Source organism: Pleurodeles waltl, chromosome 9 (genome assembly GCF_031143425.1).
Source record: "Pleurodeles waltl isolate 20211129_DDA chromosome 9, aPleWal1.hap1.20221129, whole genome shotgun sequence".
Taxonomy (NCBI): Eukaryota; Metazoa; Chordata; class Amphibia; order Caudata; family Salamandridae; genus Pleurodeles; species Pleurodeles waltl.
The window spans coordinates 983,661,065-983,681,207 of NC_090448.1; the positions used below are offsets into that span (position 1 = coordinate 983,661,065).

General features: G+C 41.8%; 1 protein-coding gene across 1 annotated transcript in view; it reads left to right on the top strand.

Moving 5' to 3' along the window:
* TMED10 (transmembrane p24 trafficking protein 10) overlaps positions 1 to 20,143 on the top strand; it is a 44,034-nt gene that overhangs the window by 16,275 nt on the left and 7,616 nt on the right. Inside the window, exons 2-3 of the mRNA XM_069208464.1 lie at positions 9,927 to 10,047; positions 16,320 to 16,393. Of these exons, the coding sequence (XP_069064565.1) occupies positions 9,927 to 10,047; positions 16,320 to 16,393 (195 nt within the window). The remainder of the gene's footprint in view (positions 1 to 9,926; positions 10,048 to 16,319; positions 16,394 to 20,143) is intronic.

Below are 20,143 nucleotides of genomic sequence, written 5' to 3' on the forward strand. Positions count from 1 at the left end.
TAAGCAGCGAGTGATCTATGGAAATGACTTTTTGCTCAATTTGGAAATGTATACCGTTCCTTGTTCACGCATGTGTCACACTTGTTTCCACCTGCATGTATGTTTAAACCACAAAATAATGGGAAAATAGACAACCACAAAAAAAAAAAACTCAAAAAAAACGATGGCATTTTTTATTTTAATTCTGCTTGTTCCTAAAACCTGGAAAGGTAGTGATCATAGCCCAGCAGAACTTTAGTTGATTCTATCTTTAGACTTCTTTGCACTGCTTCCCTTTAAATAAATACATAAAAAATATATATATTGCTCTATTTTGTCTGTTCTCTTAGTAGCTGCTCCAGGGAAATCTCCAAACTCTTGAGTTACTTCAGAACCCCCAATGTGTGTTAAGATAGATGCAAATTTCACGAATGAAAACAAGCGGTTTTAAAAGGCAAGCCCACGAACCAAAGAAAGTGACTAACGTAACATGGGTGTGGTTAAAATCCCCCTAAAGAGAGATTAGAAGAGGGATGCCGCGCTTTGCGCTCGCCCCTAAAAAGAGAAGTATTTAACTACTGACACGAAGTAAGATGGAACACACCACAAACGATATAGTCCGCCTTATTAAGATCGGCACTCTACTGTTACCAGGGTCAGCTCTTGAGTCCTGCTTCCCCTTCTAAGGGGCATGGTTATTTCCCCATTCACATGTGGTGACATCAAAGCTAGGCCCCTGTGGTGAATTCAATCTTGGAAGTTCTTTCAAAAGTCACTGCGGTCCTGCTCTAGAGCGCTTTGATCAGAGCAAGCTCCCTCAGGGAACCAATGGTAATCAGTCTTACACGCGGTTGAAGTTTTGGTTCAGAGCTCCTGGGCACACTGTGGCCCAGCAGTGATCAGAAGTTGAGACTATCAAGATAGCAGACATCCGCAGCACTCCACCGGTCCTGCAGTAGGTTCTCCCGGACTCAGGAGTTGAATCTTTGCTCTTTCCTCTACTGGACACAACCTGCTTCTTAAGTGTATACTGATTCAGGGTGGTGATCCTGCCACTTCATTATAGCCCCCTTCTTGATTTAAGGATGTTTGATGGTCATACCAGTGTGACATCCCCTTTCAGGCTGCATCACTACAATATGCAATGGCCCATTTCATAATACAGTGCTGCACAATGGCGATGTTCTTCACTGCAGCCCCATCTGGGAAGGAGGCACACTTCCTGCACAAGGACAGGCATTCTGATTAGTGCAATGGTCCTGACTGACCCAAATCTCTCACAGTGCTCCTGGAATCAATTTGGCTTGATCCCCATTGCATCTTGCTCCCTTCAGGTGCTCTCCTCCTCACAGAGCCCTCTAGTCTTAGGTCAGGCAGAAGCTGGTGCTCCAAGCGAGTATTATTATCCTCTGTGATGTTACCTCGCCCAACATGGGAGGATGACCGCGCCCAGTCCTGATCACATCTTCGGTTTGACAATTTGGGAGTCTCAAGCTCCTGTTTTTATAAACCTTTTCCAAACGCAAATGCAATTTAGTGTCTCTGTCTTTGAAATTTGTGTGTTGGAGGTTGCCCACTTTGATATGCCTACTACTTTGTTGTGCTCTTCCCCCAAAGAGCAGTCTGTAACAGCCGGAGTTTCTGATAGGCCCATACATAGGCCATAGGAGTGACTAGAGGATTACACATGGATGTCAGCCTCTGTGACAAGTGAATCAAATTGTTACAAAAGGCTCTCAGCACTTACGGATTCCCTTTTCAACCCCATGTTCTTCCAGGGATGTGCCTAGGCCCCCTTGACCAGTGAACTTTCTTTAAAATCAGAGCCCCTTTTGAAGTGCACGGAAGAGCCTGGCTCTTCATCCGCCGGTATGTGTCTGACCCAGCTGTCAGAAATGCAACAATCCACCAACCTCTGTGGTTGTGGCAGGAGGGGGGAGAAGGCCGGCTGAACTGGGTGAGAGGGAGCGGCGGCTCGAGTTGCAGGAGGGTGTTCATTCTCTACCTCTAGGTTCATTCAAAAAGCCCGAGGGTTCCCAATATGGGACCCACGGACCCTCATGCACTGTACCCCTCACAGAAAATTATGCTTGACATCACAGTGCACTCTGCCTGCATGCACTGTCCCTACGCACTATAGTGTGCTTGCCTACGTACATACCAGCGTGATGCACTGAACTCCATTTCCCAGTACTGCAGCTATCTCTCGCTCTCATATAGGTGCAGTGAGCTCAAACACTCGCTGTCCCCATGGACTGTGGCACACTCTAGCTCAAGTACTTGTTGTCGTGCATTCAAACAGGCACTTGCTGTCTTCCCACATCACCCCTGATGTAGGCCAGAGTTGAGGTGAGCACACAGTCATGGAACTTCTGTTACTGGCTCAGTAAGCTCCACTCCCATGGCATGGGTCAGTAGGCCTGGCCATACTACTTGATCTTTCACTATGAAAAAAAGTATGCTGCTACTGCTGCGCTTGTGCTCTAACCTGGCGTTTGTCTTGCCTCGTTTTCTGTCAGCGTGGGGTATTCATTGTTGGTCACTCAAAACTGTCTTGATAATATTAAATATCGATTTCTTTAAAAAAAATCTTTTATGTACAATCTACTCTGTATTATAGTGGTTCTGTGTGTTGATACTTGGAAAAAAATATTGTTTTGACTTTTTTGACAGGTTATATCATTCTTTTAATTTTCTGAAACTACTAAATGGATTTATACCAAAACAAGTTGAATCAAAGGCTAACTTGGATGTTATCGTGTCCAGCTGTTTTGCTGTAGCAGAAGATGGCTAAAAACCTGAGGGGCTCTGGATGAGAAGTGCATGTTTTAGGATTCACCTCTTTGTCAGTCTGCTTACAATGTTAAAGAATCAAACTAAGGTTCCTGTACACTTTGGAAGGTTTTGTTTAACTGGACCGGTTTTTAACATTAAAAAAAATGCTATGTATACTAGCAAAGTAGCCATAAGAAAAGGTGCTTTCTCTCTCTTGTGATATACATTGAGAGGGTCCACAGACACCTTTTTTTTTTTTTTGTTTCAGTTGTGGCACAGTATTGCTTTCAGGGCATTTTGGCTGTTCCGCCAACATTATTCAAGGCATCTCCGTTGTGTTACTAAGTTTGTGTCCTGCGTCTTTTGGGCTTGCTTTTGGGAGCTCATAGCCAGGTAAACACTGCTTTAAAGGAAAACATTGTTCATGGCAGTCCTGTTTTTGCTGGTATTGTTAGTAACTGCCTTTTAACATCTGTTTGTCATGAATCGAATGTGGTGGCATTTCAAGTAGTTCGAAGGTACACAAACCACTCAAAGCACTCTATGCCGGAATCAACAAAAAACTCTCCTGCAAATTGCAAAACATCCAGAACGCTGCCGCCAGACTGGTCCTTGGCCTACCCTGACACTGCCAAATCTCGCAACACCTACGTACACTGCACTGGCTCCACATACAGAAAAGAATCACTTTCAAGATCCTCACCCATGCACACAAAGCCCTCCACAACACCGGACAAGCCTTCCTGAACTAGCGACTCAGCTTCCACGTACCCCACAGGGCCCTACTCTCAGCCCAGCTCTCTTGCAGAAGTACCCCCGCATCAGGAAAAAAGAATGGGAGGATGCTCCTTCTCCTACCTCGCAGCCACCACCTGGAACATCAGCATCAGACAACCCACCTCCCTCCTCAGCTTCATGAAGGAATTGAAGACATGGCTTTTTTTTTTAAACCGCCTCAGTGGTTTATGCTACACGCGACACCCCCCCACCCCATCCAAGCACCTTGAGACCCTAACCGGTGAGTAGCTGTGCTTTACAAGTACTGATTGATAGTGGTTTTTTTTTTTATATATGTTGCAGCCATGCTGCCCATTTTTATTAACGGGCATGACGGAATCGTTGTTCTTGAAGCCATCAAGAATTAATATTTGTTGATCATCAAAATAGACAAAGTAGACCTTTCTAGTTAAGTTGACCATCTGCATCTACCTGGTGTGATTAATGTGACTTGGAAAAGTATGACTTTTGTTGTTGACTAATATTTGGTATACTTTTCTGGTTGTGTTGTTTGACTGGCGAAGTTACCTATCGTGATCCGCCTGCCCTGCTTTGTTGAACTATCGAATTACCTAATTCACCTCGATCTTCCGAATTGTGACCCTGCTCCTTCCCTCCCCCCCCCCCCCCCCCCCAGACTTTGTAAACTAGAAATCCCTTGTGGCTAGCTCCGTATGGGGGGGGGGGCGGAAACTGCCAGGCGGAAGCGTGTGTTGGTTGGCACTTGCCACCCTCTTGTACTGCGCGGGCTGGTTATTCAGTAGCACAAACAATGCCAGCCTTGTTCAGGCGCAGGCCTCTCTGAAGCGCCGGCTCTTTGTGGTATGGGCGCAGGCTTCCCAGCATCGGCTCAATGCTGAGGGTGTGATGTCACCCCCCAGTCCGGCCGCGTGCCTCGGCCCCATTGTTCGGGCGCCCATGTGAGACAGATGGACGTGTTGCTGAAGGGTGGACTATTGTTCCTGTGCGGGGGTGGATTTGCAGCGCCCCGGCGCGTTTACCGTAAATCCTTTTTTAGTCCGTCCGAGAGGCTTTCCCGCCTCTGCCCACAGCGGATTGTTGCGTCTCATGTGACCGGGTGCCCACGCCTGTCATTAGCAGTCGTATCACTTTCTTGACATACATACTCTCCTGCTGACTTCCCACTGCGTTCACATACACCGATTTATACGGTTGCCTTCCATAGGCTTGTAATGTTAACAATCTATTGATTGCGCACATTCCTGGTTTGAAGGGGGTGGTCCCCCTTTTTTTTAATGAAGTCCTAATTTTATCTTTCACCCGTGAAACCTCCCTCCACTTAAGTGCAACTCAATATGGAAATTAATATCCGTTTTTTTTTTTTTTGGCCAACGTCTATCTGTTTGAAGATGTTGCCATACGTGGACATCTTATTTCACCACACGAATAAAATAAATTAGTATTTTGAAACCTAAAAGTTTATTTTAACTTTGATGGTGTCACGTTTTACCACCTCTTTACACATTGATCGAAAGATGTCAAGATATGACAGCCAACAGTCTTCACTCTCAAGCGACACTCACCATGTAATCAACTCTGTAAGACCGTAGAGTTTTAAACAAATGCCTGCAGCGCTACCCCTCTTCTGGCAGAGTCCTGGTTACTAGTGGAAAGAGTTATCCACGTGCTGCAGTCATGAAAACACCAAAGTGATTGGTCTTCTGGCCCATAGGTTCGTCTCTGATAATGGGCATTATATTATGTTCTTCATTTTAGAAGGCAAAGTGAACGTTTTTGACGATGTTCATTTGCAGTAGTAGGATTTGGTCTGACGTTCAAGCTGCAGGAGAGCGGCAGGTAGTATTCCTTGTGACGCCACGAACCTGACATCTGAATCTAATTAAGCACGGCTGGCTTCCTTTTCGTCTTTGCCATTCATCATTTTATTGATTTGGAGGCCTTTCATATTTCTTTTGTCAGGGTGGCTGAAATATACCTTTATGATGGCTATTGCAGAGCTCGTGAACTAATGGCGCAGTAGTTGAGTTTCACGTTATAAAAGGATGTAGTAGGAGCCTGCTTTACTTAAGCACCGGGAACTCATTTGGTGCAGATGTCTGGTTCGATAGACTGGGGGATGCTGTCCATATTGCTGAGAGAACCAAATACTTTTTAGAAAGCAGTTTTACTCGCTGAGTTAATCAAAGCTTCTTTCTGGGTGCATGCGAGTGTCTCGTGGAATCAAAGGAGATTGGTTTTTAATAAATATTTTTCCTTTTCTGAACTTGGGTATCCTTTATTACAGTTGGTCGGTCACTGGAGCATATTTAATGTATGGGTTGCTTGGTCTGCAAAGCCTCTGCCTTCTGAGCTGCAGATGAGCTGGGGAAGCCTGTCTTGCCTGTTATCACATTAAGGAAGGCAAGTGTTTTGAGACTCTAAAGGCACTAAAGCTAAATTGCTGTTCCTCCGTGTCAGTGCTGAAAGTACAGTAACCCATCAGCAACACTGCACCACGCTCTGTTAGGTGAACCATCCACATTCTTTAAATATAAGCTCACATGGAAGGCTCAGGAGTTTTGGGAATTAATTTAACTAGTGATAACAAAGGGCCACTGCTACATGACCAAACTAAAACAGGGTTATGATCTGCTGTGTTTTTTTTTTTTATCCTTTGCTGCTTACTACTCATGGAGTTTCTGTCCTTAACTTGTAACAAAAACACGATTTAGAGCACCCCTTTGCAAAGGTGTGTGTTTTGCAGAAAGAAGGCTCTTCAGTTTCCTCAAGAGGTGCCCTTGATGTATGTATGTAGTAAAATCAGGGCCACTGCAATTATGTGGCAGGAAAGGGCCAAAATATGCGGCAGGGTTGAGTAAATTACGGCATAATGCGTTACTTTCTGTAATAGTATTCATTTATTATTCCGTCATTTTTAGGGTCGAGCTCTATTCCTGTTGTAATCTCTGTGGGCTTTTAACCACGCCCATTAGTTTGATTGGTTTGTGGGCTTGCCTTTTAAAATTAGTTTGATTTCATTAGTGAAGGGCATGCATACGTCATGCCTTTTCTGGTGTTTAGCCCTCCTCGACCGCACCGGCCGGTTACTGAAAACATAGGAGGCTCCATGTTTTCTGTATGGTTTCTGGACTACTTTTTTCTCTTTATTTCGTAGGTAGCACGCTCTCACTGGGCAGTAGTCGAGCACTTTGCATGACATCGACCCTGTTACATGGATAATTGCACTTTTGCCCATACATTTCACTGCAAGCCAACTTCTGTTTCCTTTTGTGTCTGCTTCACGCTTATGGCAGCCCTCAGCTCGCTTATGTGAAACTGTTTTGCTTTTCATTTTCACTCTGTGGCATGAAAAGTCCAGTTAAGAGTTTACAATGCTAATAGCTTTAACTTAAGCAAACGTGAGACCCATTGCATTGCAAATGCTTTGTTAAACTTGGTAACACTCTGGGCATTGATTACATCTAATTCGTACCAGTTTAACACCCAAAAATAGCAATAAGCAACAGAAAGGTTACCAGTATACAGCTTTGCAAAGGGCCTTCCTCTATGCCGCAGTACGTGTTGTGGCATTTTCAGTTACTTTTGAGCAGTTTGAGCTAGAAGCTTATTATTATTATTTTTTATAATCTGCAGATTAGGCTGCAGATGATGGACTATGTGTCAAATCTATAACTATGCAAAATTCACTGCAGCCACACAATTGAAAAATTCTAGTGGCCCTCTTTATAAGAAAACTAGGCCCACAGGTCCCCATAGCGTTGCTGCTATTCAACTAATTACTTTGTCCAAATAATTCTGTGCCAGCACTTGAAAGTATCCCTGCCTCAAGTCGGTAGCTTTTTTCGAATTCTGACAGAGCTTGAAACAATTTGGAATGTTTATGGCATGCTCAAGCCTTCTATAGCCAATCCAATTTTATTTTGTGTCAAATAAGATTTAGTTCAGTGCTCCTTCGTGCCTCGGAGGCAGAGTTGGGATTGAGATATATTTAGAATGTCCAGTGTCCTTTCCCTGTGTGACTGCATTGTGAAATTGTTTATTTGCGCTTTTTTCAACATAGAGAGGTCGTCTATTCATCTAGCTTCTGTAGTATCAATATGATGATGGTATACTTGGAAAATAATCTGCTCTGGAATTCTTTTTAGGTCTCCGCTACAGACCGCTTTTAACTTAATGTAGACGAACACCCATTGTGATTAATACCAAAAGCGGACCTGGAACCATGCCCATTGCTTAGTATTTCTGGCCTTGTCACTTTCATTTGCTTGCTTATTACTTAATAGCTTGTATTTCTATTCTCATGCTTGTCTCATTCCTGTTAGACAAACATAAACTGTTCCATACAATAAGAAATGTGTTCTTTTATAGAATTCAGCAACCATCAATAGATGAGAATTTTGAACATTTCTAAACTCAATGAAGCAGACACACACAAAACGAGTATCCAACATTTCTAGTGATGAATGAGTGCTCAATGCTTGTGAAAGTTCACACCATAAATGACAAATAAGAGTGTGCACACAAATTAAATACGAAAAGGAGTAGATAATCAATGTTACTTAATGTCCATTCAATTATCTGTTCATCAGTGGATACAATCATAAAGTTCCCATTTGCCCTTTGTATCAATGACGGTTAACTCTAGCCTAGTTATAGTTCATCATTAGGACTTTTAAAATTTACAGGGAGCAGCAAGCCATGTACTAGCAAAAAAAATGTAAAGTACATTTTGAGGGGATATCGTGTATATTTGTCTACAAATCATTTTTATTAAAAGAAGTTAACTCGCTTATTCACTGAATCTGGTACAGCAATGTGAATCTACAAATGAGCCGGAAAGAATCAGTGAGAATAAAATAAAAATCATCGTCATCAAATTATCATCATCTAGGATGTGTGGTACCCTTAATTTTTTTTTTTTTTTAAACATTTGAGGGAAGGTTCGACAAGTAGGATTCAGCAAATGCACGATTAAGATTCAGTCACTGTAGGAACCAAAAATAGAGTTTAAATGAATCGTGAAAAATAAGGAAAACTAAGTCATGAAAAATAGTTTACTTTACCAGATATGTTCAACATACCTTAAGGTACTTCTCTCCACAAGGCGAAGCATCAAGAATTAGCCCGCTGTGCGTATAATGAACAGTCCGCCAGACTGCGTCCAAAAGGTCTCATGGAAACCACTGCAGCAGTGTGCGCCCCTACAAGGAGGTATAGGAAGCAAGCAGCTCAATGCCATCCTTTAAATACAAAATAGCCGACCCAAGTCTCATCAGTAACAACTGAAGGAGGGCTAGAACCTCCTGTCTCATGGGTAAACATTGAAAAATGACTAGAAAACAAGAACAGCTGAAGTTTAGTGATGGCTCTTAGCAGTGTAAAAGCGCTTTTACACAACTAAAACTTTATTTTTTTTCTATACCTTTTCGAATTGGCATCCTACATCTTGGATAAGTAAATAAGAGAAAGGCACCTGTCTCCGTCATCCAAGGCATGCAGTGACGTATCTGCATTATCAACTTTTCCTTTTGTTTTTTTATTTTGGGCTGATGCTACACAGCATCGTCAAAAAGCAATAAATCAAAAAGGTAACACATTTTGTCAGTGCTTGTTTTTAGGACTCGTATTAAACCTTCAAGCTGTCTGTTGGCGAAAAGACAGTCAGTTCAGATTAGGGTCTGCCAATTGCTTACTATTGGTTAATGCTTATTTGCTCGCTTTTTATCCATCAGCTTGTGTGAGCTTTGCCTCCTATTCTGATTTGTTCCTTCCCTGAGTAAGAAAGCTACGTGTCATTCCACTGCTTGCTTTTCAAGCACTAATGTTTTCTTTAATACTCCGTGAGTGTGTGTCTTCCAGCTGTCTGCCTCACTCCGCAGCTCAGTGTTGCTGTCCTTGTCTGTCTGATTCTTCTTACGTTGCTTAAGCTACTTCCTTTCTATTTACTGATCCAGCTTTGATTGGTAAAAATAACAAAGTCTGCGTACTTTTGCAGACGTATGCATGCCTACAAAATGAGAGCCATACTGCACAGCAGCAAGGATGCTGTACATTGTGGCTAAAAACTATTGGCAAATACAGTAGGTCCCAAGGGCAAGACCTTTTAGCTTTGCCAATGCTTGTTTTCATGAGCTCTTTGTGTTGTTTCTAGCTCGGTGCTGCATGAGCCAAGCTCTATTGCTTGGGCTTTTTGTGAGTTACATAGTGCAGGCAAAGAGCAGTCATTATACACTGCGCACTTGTCTTTCTGCTGACTTGACACTGGGTAAAATCGAATTTTATCTAGATAGTTGGGTGAAGATGACAAATAGACCACGTTCATTTTGAGCTCCCCACCCCCTTCTAATTCCCCAGCTCTTAACGTTTGGAGAGATTCCTACTTTTTTACAGTGGTGCTGTATCTTTTGTTTCAGATCACAGACTCTGCTGGGCACATCCTCTACTCCAAGGAAGATGCTTCGAAAGGGAAGTTTGCCTTCACTACAGAAGAGTATGACATGTTTGAAGTGTGCTTTGAGAGCAAACTTCCTTTGGGTAAGTAATGTTATTACTGACTTAAAGAGCACCATATATGGACCAAGGGCATCTTTAGAAGGCACTGCCTAGTCAGCTGGACCGGGATAGGAGATTAAGGAACTCCGATCACCATGAGGTTGTGAAAGCCTTCACTCATTTCTTTAATTTGAAACTTGGTATTATCACAGCAGGAAAATATAAGATAAATACTGTTCATCAAAGTTTAAAAGTTTTCTGATGTGGCAAGTGTATCGTTTCAGAGCAATCATTCTTTAGCATTTAGTAAGTGGCTTTCATACAATCTTGTTTGAGTCTTTACTGGCCACCCAGGAGTGCTTTAAATTTCTGAGGACTGTTCACAGGGTTTACTTTTTAGGCTTCTCATAGGCGATGCACATGTTCTCTTTGAGACCCTTTGTAAAAGTAGGTGTAGATGCTGACAATTGCTTACAATTGGTTGCTTTCTTTGCCATTCATTTACTTGGTTATTGGTCAGCTGCTGTAGGCCTCCTTTCTTTTTTTCCCTCCCCTGGAGCATGGATACTTTACTTGTCTTTCGCCTGCTCAGGTTTTTTAGGCTCTATTTTTTCCTTTGTGTTTAAGCACTCTACCAGATTTTTTTTCAGCTGGTTTCCTTGTGTACTTCTCCCCCTCTGTGCCTCCCACCTTCCCTCATCTGAACTTGCTTCCATCCGTGCTTTGTTGCCAGTGATCCTTGCTACTACCTGCGCTCCCTCTGTTGTCCGTTATGTTGAGTGCATCCTTCTCACCTTCATTCAGTTGTTGTTTGTGTTTGTTACTTTCTGCTGTTCTCCCTCATGTTATTTTTAGGTTCCGCATAAGTGTACGACCTCTTGTATACTTTGAGTATACGTTTGTGAGCTTACAGCCATTTCATTTGTTCATTTCAATGTCATTTAAAAATCCTCGCTTGCTAGTGGTCAGTCATACCTCTTTGTCCCTCCTTTATAGGTCGCGCGTGCAAGCGCTTTTTGACCTGTTGTAAGTTTTCTGAGGGCTTTTAACCATACCTTTCACTTTCACTCGTTCACGGGCTTGCCTTTTAAAAATCCCTTGATGTCATTGGTAAATGCTTTGTTTGTCCCACCGTGGGGTGATTTTGTTACCGCCCTGCAGACTGACCCTGTTACATGGATTATTGCACGATTGCCAATATACTTCAGTGTGGGCAAACTATTATTTTTATTTCGTCTCTCCCCTTTGTGCTCCGTGCCGACCATGGCACTCACAGTGCAAACTCCATCGGCGGTATTGATGCACTGGTCATATTGTTCACACTGTTACCTAATCAGAGTCCTTTCTTTTGGCTCTCCCCTTCGCACTCCATAGCTTTCACAAAAACATTTATAATTGCTAAATGGTTTATGTAATAAACACAGAAATCCTCAGAGTGGGTCCAATATTCACTGCACTCGGGGAAACTCTCCCCATAATCGCTTGCAGGCGATTACTTTTACAAAACATTTTTGTTCAGAACAACCTGTGGTGGTCCTAGGGACAATAGGACCACCTTCAAAATGTTCACCACAATGTGCTCTTTCTGTCTAAGTCATCTCTGGGTCCCCACTCTAGGCTAGTGGGGATCCCAAAATAATAACCCCTCCTACCATTCAGTGTCTTTTTTTAAGCGCTCTCTTGGTTGTAACTTTTGGTTTACAACTGGGATTAGTTTGTGCTTTTAAATGCCTTGTTTTTAGTTTCATTGCAGTAGGCATGCTAACCTTAATGTGTATCGCAGTTTGCCCTCTAGGGGTTAAAAAAAAAAAATGGTTACATTGGATTACTTTGACATTTTCCTTTTGTGATTATGCCCTCTAGGGGCTAACTATATGATTACATGACCATGTTTCTTACAAATGCTATTTTCATTGTGATGTTCTCTAGGGGCTGTTCTGAGCATTACAGTCTGATGCCAAAAGTTGTATATATATATTTTTTTTCCTGCTAAAGGTTTTTATTGTGTTTTTCATAATAATTGTATATGTTTTATTAATCTCTCCTTATTGCAGTTTTACCAGGACTCAGGCCACTTAACATCCTTATTACACTATAACTGTTTGAACACTTTTGATTTGTTTGGGTGATCCTTCTAGTTTATTTCTCTTGTTACTCCTCCGTGGCTGTCTTGTCTTTTGGGGGGAATTATTAGCCAGCCAGCAAATCTGATGGTCGGATGGTGAAAGTAGCATTCTATTGGAATGAGCTTGGCAGATTTAAATTAAGATGCTGAATGGCAACATTTCCATCTTTGGCTGCTGATGGTGGAAGAAGGTAAATGGAAGTGCGTTGGTTATAAGCAGGGCCTCGGAATTATGTGACAAGAAAAGACCACATTCTGAGGCAAAATTGACCAATTTATATGGCAAGAAAAATTCAGTTATAAATTTACAACCCTGATAGCTCTAACTCCGACAAATGCGAGACCTATTACATTGCAAATGCTTGTTCTCTATGGGAGCATGGACTAACTACTGCATAATTACGCTTTGTGGTTATCTGTTCTATGAGGGACTTTTTATTTTATTTTTTTCTTGGTTTCCTGCTCGTGTTTGAAGCTCCCCTTTTCATTTGCAGAGCATTCTTGCTTTCAGCGAATATAACTGTTGTTCCTGTTAACATTTCACATGCTTTACTTAATCTTGAATTCTAAGTGTTTGCTTTTTCCAAAATATTACTTTTGTCTCTCCTCCCTCCATAATCTGAATGTACAGAGTAAAACTTTTCTCTAAATGAGCACTGCCCTGCATTTTTCAGCACGGCGCCCAAAAGTCATTGGGGATGTGTTCAATTCAAAAGTGCAGGGGTGCAGTACCTTATGTGGCCAAAAGAGGTCCCAGGGGACACCTAGTGACAGCATGTGGTAATGCACCCTTTACTTGCTTTGTGCACATTAGAACTGTAAATGTTGTAGTTTTTTTCAGCCAGCATATTATAAGTATCTTGCATCCATTTCCCATGCTTTCCTTAAACGTGCATTCTATGAGTGTTTGCTTTTTCCAGGATGTTACTTCTTTTTTTTTCTCAGCCAGCATATTACCCTTTTCTCCCCTCGCTTATAACCTATATCACCACTCCACGTAAAAAAAAAAAAAAAAAAAAAAACAATCCCTGCCAAGAGCTCTTACTTTCACAAACGCGAGACAGATTGCATTGCAAATGCTTGTTATCCTTATTGTTGCTTGCCCCAGCCACTCCCATCCTCTGTCACTTACCCCTTCACCTCTCATTGTCTACATGTTTGCTGCTGTACAACATAGCTAAAAGACCTTCAAAAATCCAATGACTGTCTTGTAGTTGAACCTGTTGGCTTTGCCAGTGTTTGTTTGAATGCTTGGTGCGCAGTGCAGGGAGCTGAAGGCTATCACAGGTTATGTTTTTTACACTAAACAAAAATAATTCTGGACGTTTTTGTGAGCCTTTATTTATGGGACCAGTTCAGTAACTGATGAAAGCTTGTCCTGTAAATGCTCATTTGGCCATTTTAGTCTGGAGAAAAGGATTGAAAGTAATAAATAATACAGCAACCCTCCTTCTCAATGAGTGTTTCTAACCAGTACTTCTTAGAAGCCCTAACAGATTAAACTACATCTATGGAATGCAAAGTTAAAATGTAAGGAGCATGAAAGGGTACTTGAACTTCGTGAGAAAAGAACTTCACGACTTAGATTTGGAGTATTATTACAAGTGCTTGTGCAGAAACGCAGCTTTTAATAAAGGCGTAAATATTAAAAAAAAAAAAAAAAAGTTTCTCCTCCCTATTTCATTTCTGCATTAAACAGCCAAAAAAGCACGTGTTTTCAGATTATACCCAGACTTTTATTATCTTGTTTTCCCTGTGGTCTTGCTGGGAAATCCGTAGGATTGGAGATTTTTCCCGAAAATCAGCTAGTTCTTGTTAACCCTTGTAGTGAACTTTTAACTGGCTTCAGCCTTGGAGAAGGGGTGCTTGCCGAATACTTTGTTTATGTAGGGCCCCTTGCACTTTTAAAACCCTGAGGTTCATGTTGCTGTACAGTGCGGTTACAGATTACATTGGTATGTAGTGTACACAAATTTGCAGCAGTAGGCACACAAAATGGCAATCCTGCGATATGCAGGGCTGGAATACCGAAGAAGCTGTAAATGCAACAGAACCGTACATTCATTTATTTACTAGTCAAATTAAGTCGAAAATGCAGAGTGACGGTATAAGAAATAAAACAAAATGCAAATGTATAGATTGAAATAAAGACTCGGTATAATCCTGTTTAGTCACAATTTACAGTGAGGACGTCAGGGTTTTAGCAACTGTACACTCGGGGCAGCAGCAGACATACTTGTTGTCATTCTGACAAGTTATCTTTTAGTGCCCAAGTCAGCCGCAAAAGACAGTACGGAGTAACAGGAGCATAATTTGTCGGTGAAATGAAGAAATCCCCAAAAAGTGTGCTGTTCCGGTAAAATCTTAGAAAGCGAAAAATTGTTTTTAGCGAAAGTTGTACAGGTCAACTTGGGAAAGGCATCCCTTATCGGATACACAAACCCTTTACCCACCGAATGCTTAATCACTGAGCTGTGCTCCTCGCTGGGCGGGCGGAGCAGTGCCCAGCGGTGCCCACCTAGGGGAATCTTACAGGGGCTCTGAAATCAGGGTAGTGCCCTGCGCTCCGTTAGGACGAGGCATGAAGGAATGGTAGATTGGGAATTTGTGGGGTTAAAATTGTTTATGGGCTCAAAAAAATGAGGAGACCTTTTATTATTTCAGCTAAGAACTCTTGGCAAGTTTAAAAACAAATGTGGAACCCAGAAGGAAGCCAACTAAGCCTTACTCGGACACCTTTTTGGGATTTCCTCATTTATTTAATATTGGATGTGTGCTATTAATTCCTCAAGCCAAGCCCCCTTTCTGGTTGTTTAGTTGTTTGTGGCTTTATAAATAGATAAGCGTTGAAATAACAAGGAGTGAGAGTACAGGACGTTTGAAATTTGAGTGGATTAGGACAGACTAGTAGCCTAAGCATGAGAAAGGCACAAACGAAGGGCAATAGGAAACCGCGATAGGGCGACAGTGTGTGGACATTGTATCTTAACAGTGATTACTAGTACAGAGATTTTTGTTTTAGAAAGGGGGAGGTACAATATTAATTCGATTTTGAGCTTGATTGTGTATGTATGCGTATGTTGCCCAAAGGTAGTCTTGGCCCAAAAGATATTGCTTTATTCTTTATACATCCGTGCATTTTGTGTTTTTTTTTTTTTTTTTGCTTTCACATCCTATTTTACATTTTTGCAGTATTGACTTCACCGTCTATAGATTTAGCTTTTTTTTTTTGTTTGGCTCCATACACATGGAGATTGTTCGTTTTCAGGGACTTTGCTTGGCCCTTGTTTGTGCTTGTATATATGTTGTATAGCTGTTTTGTTTGGAGGTATCACCGGGCTATGATCATAGATTTCGTTTGGCTTAAAATGCATGTGTAGTTTCCATTCAGTGTACACGTTTTGCGCATTTTTCCTTTAAGTGGATTTTGACCGTGCCTTAAGCTTGCACGGATGTGACTTTGCTTTTAGTGTGTAGCTTTGGCTCAACTTTGTGCGGTAGGAGTTTGAGTGACCACATTGCATGGTCTTGGGTACTCCTGGGCTTGCTGTTGTGTTTTTTTTTTTTTTGTTTGTTTTTTTAATGGTGATTCGTAACTTGGAAGAACGACTAATATTTGGAAGGGGGAAGCACTAGATAACGGCAGCTTTGCTGACAGGAAGTGAAGAGACGTTTGACCAGATGCGAGTATGACAAGTCTATGTTACTCAAAACCACAGAGCCACAAATACAGCACAGGGAAGAGAAGAAAGAGGAAGATCAGCGATCGTTCCGGTCCAGCAAGACCTCGTTGGCCAGTCACCTAAAGTACTTCAATCAGTTGTCAGTCCAACAACATTTACAGAGTTTCCCTTACCAATCATTCACTTAGATTGTATATGCAGGTGTGGGACGTTAGCATACATTCACCAGCAATGTTCCACTAGCTGTAGGGCATTCATAACTATTCATCTCAAGCAAATTAGTTTTGTCCCCTTCCAGACCTGAGCCAGTCATTTTCACCTCTGTACTGTGAGCTTTTATGGCAGGGCGAAAGCTGTATTTCTGACAATTCCACAGATGATGCTTGTGCTCTGCGTTTTTTTTTTTTTTGCAGTAGGCGGGTTGGAGGCCAAATGACAGGGGGAATGGCGCCCTGGGATATTTGCTATTTGTGTTAAACAAAAAAATTCCTTTGTTTGGTTTGCAGGACATGGACGAGTGCCGGACCAGCTTGTGATCCTAGACATGAAGCATGGAGTGGAAGCTAAGAATTATGAAGAGGTAGGTGTGGAGGTTAAGGATGTGGAGGAACCTGATGGTTGGGATGAGTGTAAGATACCTCAGAGGGAGCCAGAAATTGGGATGGCACTGAGTTGGACCAGAAAGACTGCGTCAATATGATTAAAGGCAAAGACAGAGCATCATAGATGCCTGGCTGAGGAGAGCATGCAAAGCAAGTGAATATGCCTACCGTACATCAGGAGAAACGTGATTTCTCCCTCTCGTCTTCATGTCCTTCCCTCGTCCCTTCTGCCCTCTGTTCTGAAGTTGCATCCTACATTATCGATCCTTTCATTTAATTTGAAATTCTGAAACACACACACACAACCTGAATTAAGACCGGGGAGTACCTTTTTCTTAGTAAACACTCAAAGATGTGTACTCTCAACCGAAAAGTGAGAGGTCAGTGAAACCTCCTGACCTAAGTCTATTAAGCCTGTTTCGGATCTGCTCATAGGGGATTCACCATAACATAAAGAAGTTCCTTCTTTTAGTCACTTCAGAGCAAGAGGGGCAAAGGTCCACAAGTGTTATTTAAAAAAAAGCATTTTTTAAGTTTTTATTTTTTTTTATTTTCCCTTGGTAAGGGTTTACAAGAAAGGCATTTTGGTGGGTTCCTGTTCGATTCGCTAGCTTCATAGTGAATGCACTGTGGTCGTGAAGGAAGGGAAGAGTAGGAGGACACAGTGGGAATTAGGCTCAATCAATGGATGGCACAGGGAGCAGGATCAAAGTCTATAAACAGTACAGCTGGATGGTGTAAGAAATACACTTTGCGATTTCCCTCAGAGGTCAGAGATGGATGATACTAAAGGCCAAGAGCAGAAAAGAGAGGGCCATGGCCGGAAAAGGGTTGCATGGATATGTGAGGACATCAGTAGACGGGGTGGCACACCAGGAGCACTAGAAGTGAATAACAGAGGGGCGTAGAACAAAGACATGGCACTAGGTTATTGAAGATAGCAGGAATAGGATGTGTTCAATGTGGGGCTGAGGAGATGATGACCGTGCTCTCTTCCTCAACGTTAGCTGCTGCTCTCTCCATCTTTAAGGATCCCAGATGTTTGTACTGTAGCTTCTTTTTTTAATACAGTTCTCAGTGTTAAAGTTTGGGTTATTTCTGAATGATATAATGTCTTCCTATTATGTGTCTGAGGGTCAATTATCGTATCCATAGGGTGGAAGACCTTTTCTCATTCCAAGATTTAAGCTTACGACTTGCAGGTCAATGCTTCATCTTGTTGGCATGTATAGTCATTATCTCTATATTGTAATGTTCTCTTATTAAAATTACAGTACCTCGGGTGCCTTTGAATGAGGTTCATGATCATCAAATTAATGGGGCTGTGATGGTGGCACAGCCAATTGTTTGAAGGGAAATCTTTTTTTTAGTAATATCTCAAAGAAGCAATACTTTTCCCTTCTTGGTGATGGGATTTTCAAAGGGACCTTACAACAGAAATGTGTCCACTAAAGGTAAAGATCTAAAAATAATCACGTGATGGTGACTATGAGATTATGTGAAACGTTGTTGGACAGTAGAAAGCCCTGTGAAGCCATCCTAGGGTAGACTATTCACCTTTGAAAAGCATATAACATAATATGAATATCTCACATTCAACTTATGTTATGAAGTTGAAGCAAAGGACAACTAAGTTGTCTAGCAGAGACATTTCTACTTGGAGCATTATGAAGTGCAAAGAGTTCTGCATTCAGAATCCATACTGCCACTTTTGATACAAGTGTTATGGCGAGAGTCCAGACTAAGCATCGAGCACCATGCCAGAGGTGAAAAAGCTTCACTGATCAGATCCTGCAGTGAAGTGACTATTTAGTAGTTTGGCAGAGAGCAGACTAGACCTTAGGATAATAACTATGCACTTACCAAGCAGAGTGTCAGTTTGCATGGTGACTACTTCTATATTCTCAACTGTTTCCAGAAGTTGTAGACGTATGGTTCCAGGTTTGAACAGAGAGGTATCTACTCAACTCTTGGGGCACTATTGACAACGGCTACAACTTTCACTTTCAAGTGAAAACTACTCTTTACTTTCATCCACATGCTGTCCACGTCAAGGACCAGAATGACGGTTTGATTAAGTGCTAGGTGTGGACTAATCCAGCAGATGATAGATATTTCTTATATGGCCAACCCATGATATCTCTGCATGTTTTGATCCTGCATTCCACATTGCCGGGATTAACTTAAACGTTTTAAACTGTGCAAGTTGATGTATAAATTCTTTAGGCATCCTCTGTAACCCTCTTATTCACTTTTTTGATCGTTTCGTTAATGACAGTTTCAAAATATAATCTCTTCAGATTTGATTTGTGAATTGGATGCTCTCTATAAATAGCTGTTCCCAGCTGTTTTTTTTTTTTTTATCAATGGTGCGTTAGCCAGGAGGATCACATACTCAAGACTTGTCTGTCCCTGCTTTAATGGTGCAAGCCCACAGTTACCTCATTCTAAGCACCACTGACGTGAATGTGTTTCCCCTCATGCTTCCATCCTTCCGGCTTTATCTGCTTTTGAGGTAAAGACCGTGCAAAATGCAGCAGCTGTGTGCTTGTGTAACATGCCAGGCTGACGTGCAAGCATGCTGTTGCATCATTGTTCTAGGCTGCTAGATTATTTCTGCATACTGCTAACTTAGCACTTTCATCCGTGCTTGCAGTTCTCTGTGGGTCTGAAATCTTATTTTGCCCTTTAAATTCTTTTTTGACCAAACACCTCAATTTCTCAACTCCCTCCACTTGATCATTTATGGGCACATCACGCACAGCTCTCAATTTCTCACGCACCATCTGCATACAATCCCTTCATTGTTCCCATACAGAAGTATCTATCTGCACATAATCTTCCCTGAGAGATCACTCACTGAATGGAATCACTCTCCTTGCTATATAAAGACACTTGTGGCAGAAGTCGCTCACTTTTTTCGGTATTATATTGCATTATTACATTGATATGTCACATCATACCTTAATTTTTGGGCATCTACAACTTCATGGAGCAAAAGTACCTCAAATGTTAAACTCTCACAATTTAATTTCTCCTTACGCTGAAACATAAGCCAGCAATCTACTTTTTATCTGGCTTGAATTCCTAAAAGCGACAGCTATCACCACAAAACTAGCTTCCTTGTTTCTAATCTTATAAACCACATCCAAGTTATGATAAGGTGAGGCTCCACCGCTACAAGCTCTATAAGCGTAAACTGTCTCCTTCCAAGATCTGCTGCTGGCAGTGTAGGCTATAGTAACCTGTCCATTTGAGATAAGCTGCACCACAAGAACTTCTGACGCATGCGTTCTAAGGCCTGAATCTCCAAGAGATCATTCTCAGAAACTGTATTTCATCGAGGCTCCTGCTCTTCCTGGTGCAAGGGCTGCAGGTTTGACCAAACCACATTTCCGAGAAAAGAAAAAAAAATCCATATGTAGCAGCTTCTTCTAACGCTACAAAAGAACGGAGAGCCCCCCCCTCTCTGTATTACAAGTGTTCCTACCTTTTCAAAATTTCAGAACATGGCTCTAAAACTTGCTCCTTGAGAAGCACTTGGACCTACTGATCGCATTCTCACCAGCACCTTCCTTAATTCCTGCTTGCTATTCTCTGTGCTGGGCACCTTGTTTCTAGTGTAAAACGCATTTATACCTCTGGGAGTTGAGTGCGCTTTAGAGAGATTTTATATATATATATCATTTTTTTGTTCCGTGCACTCAAACGCCCTTTACAATTCATAA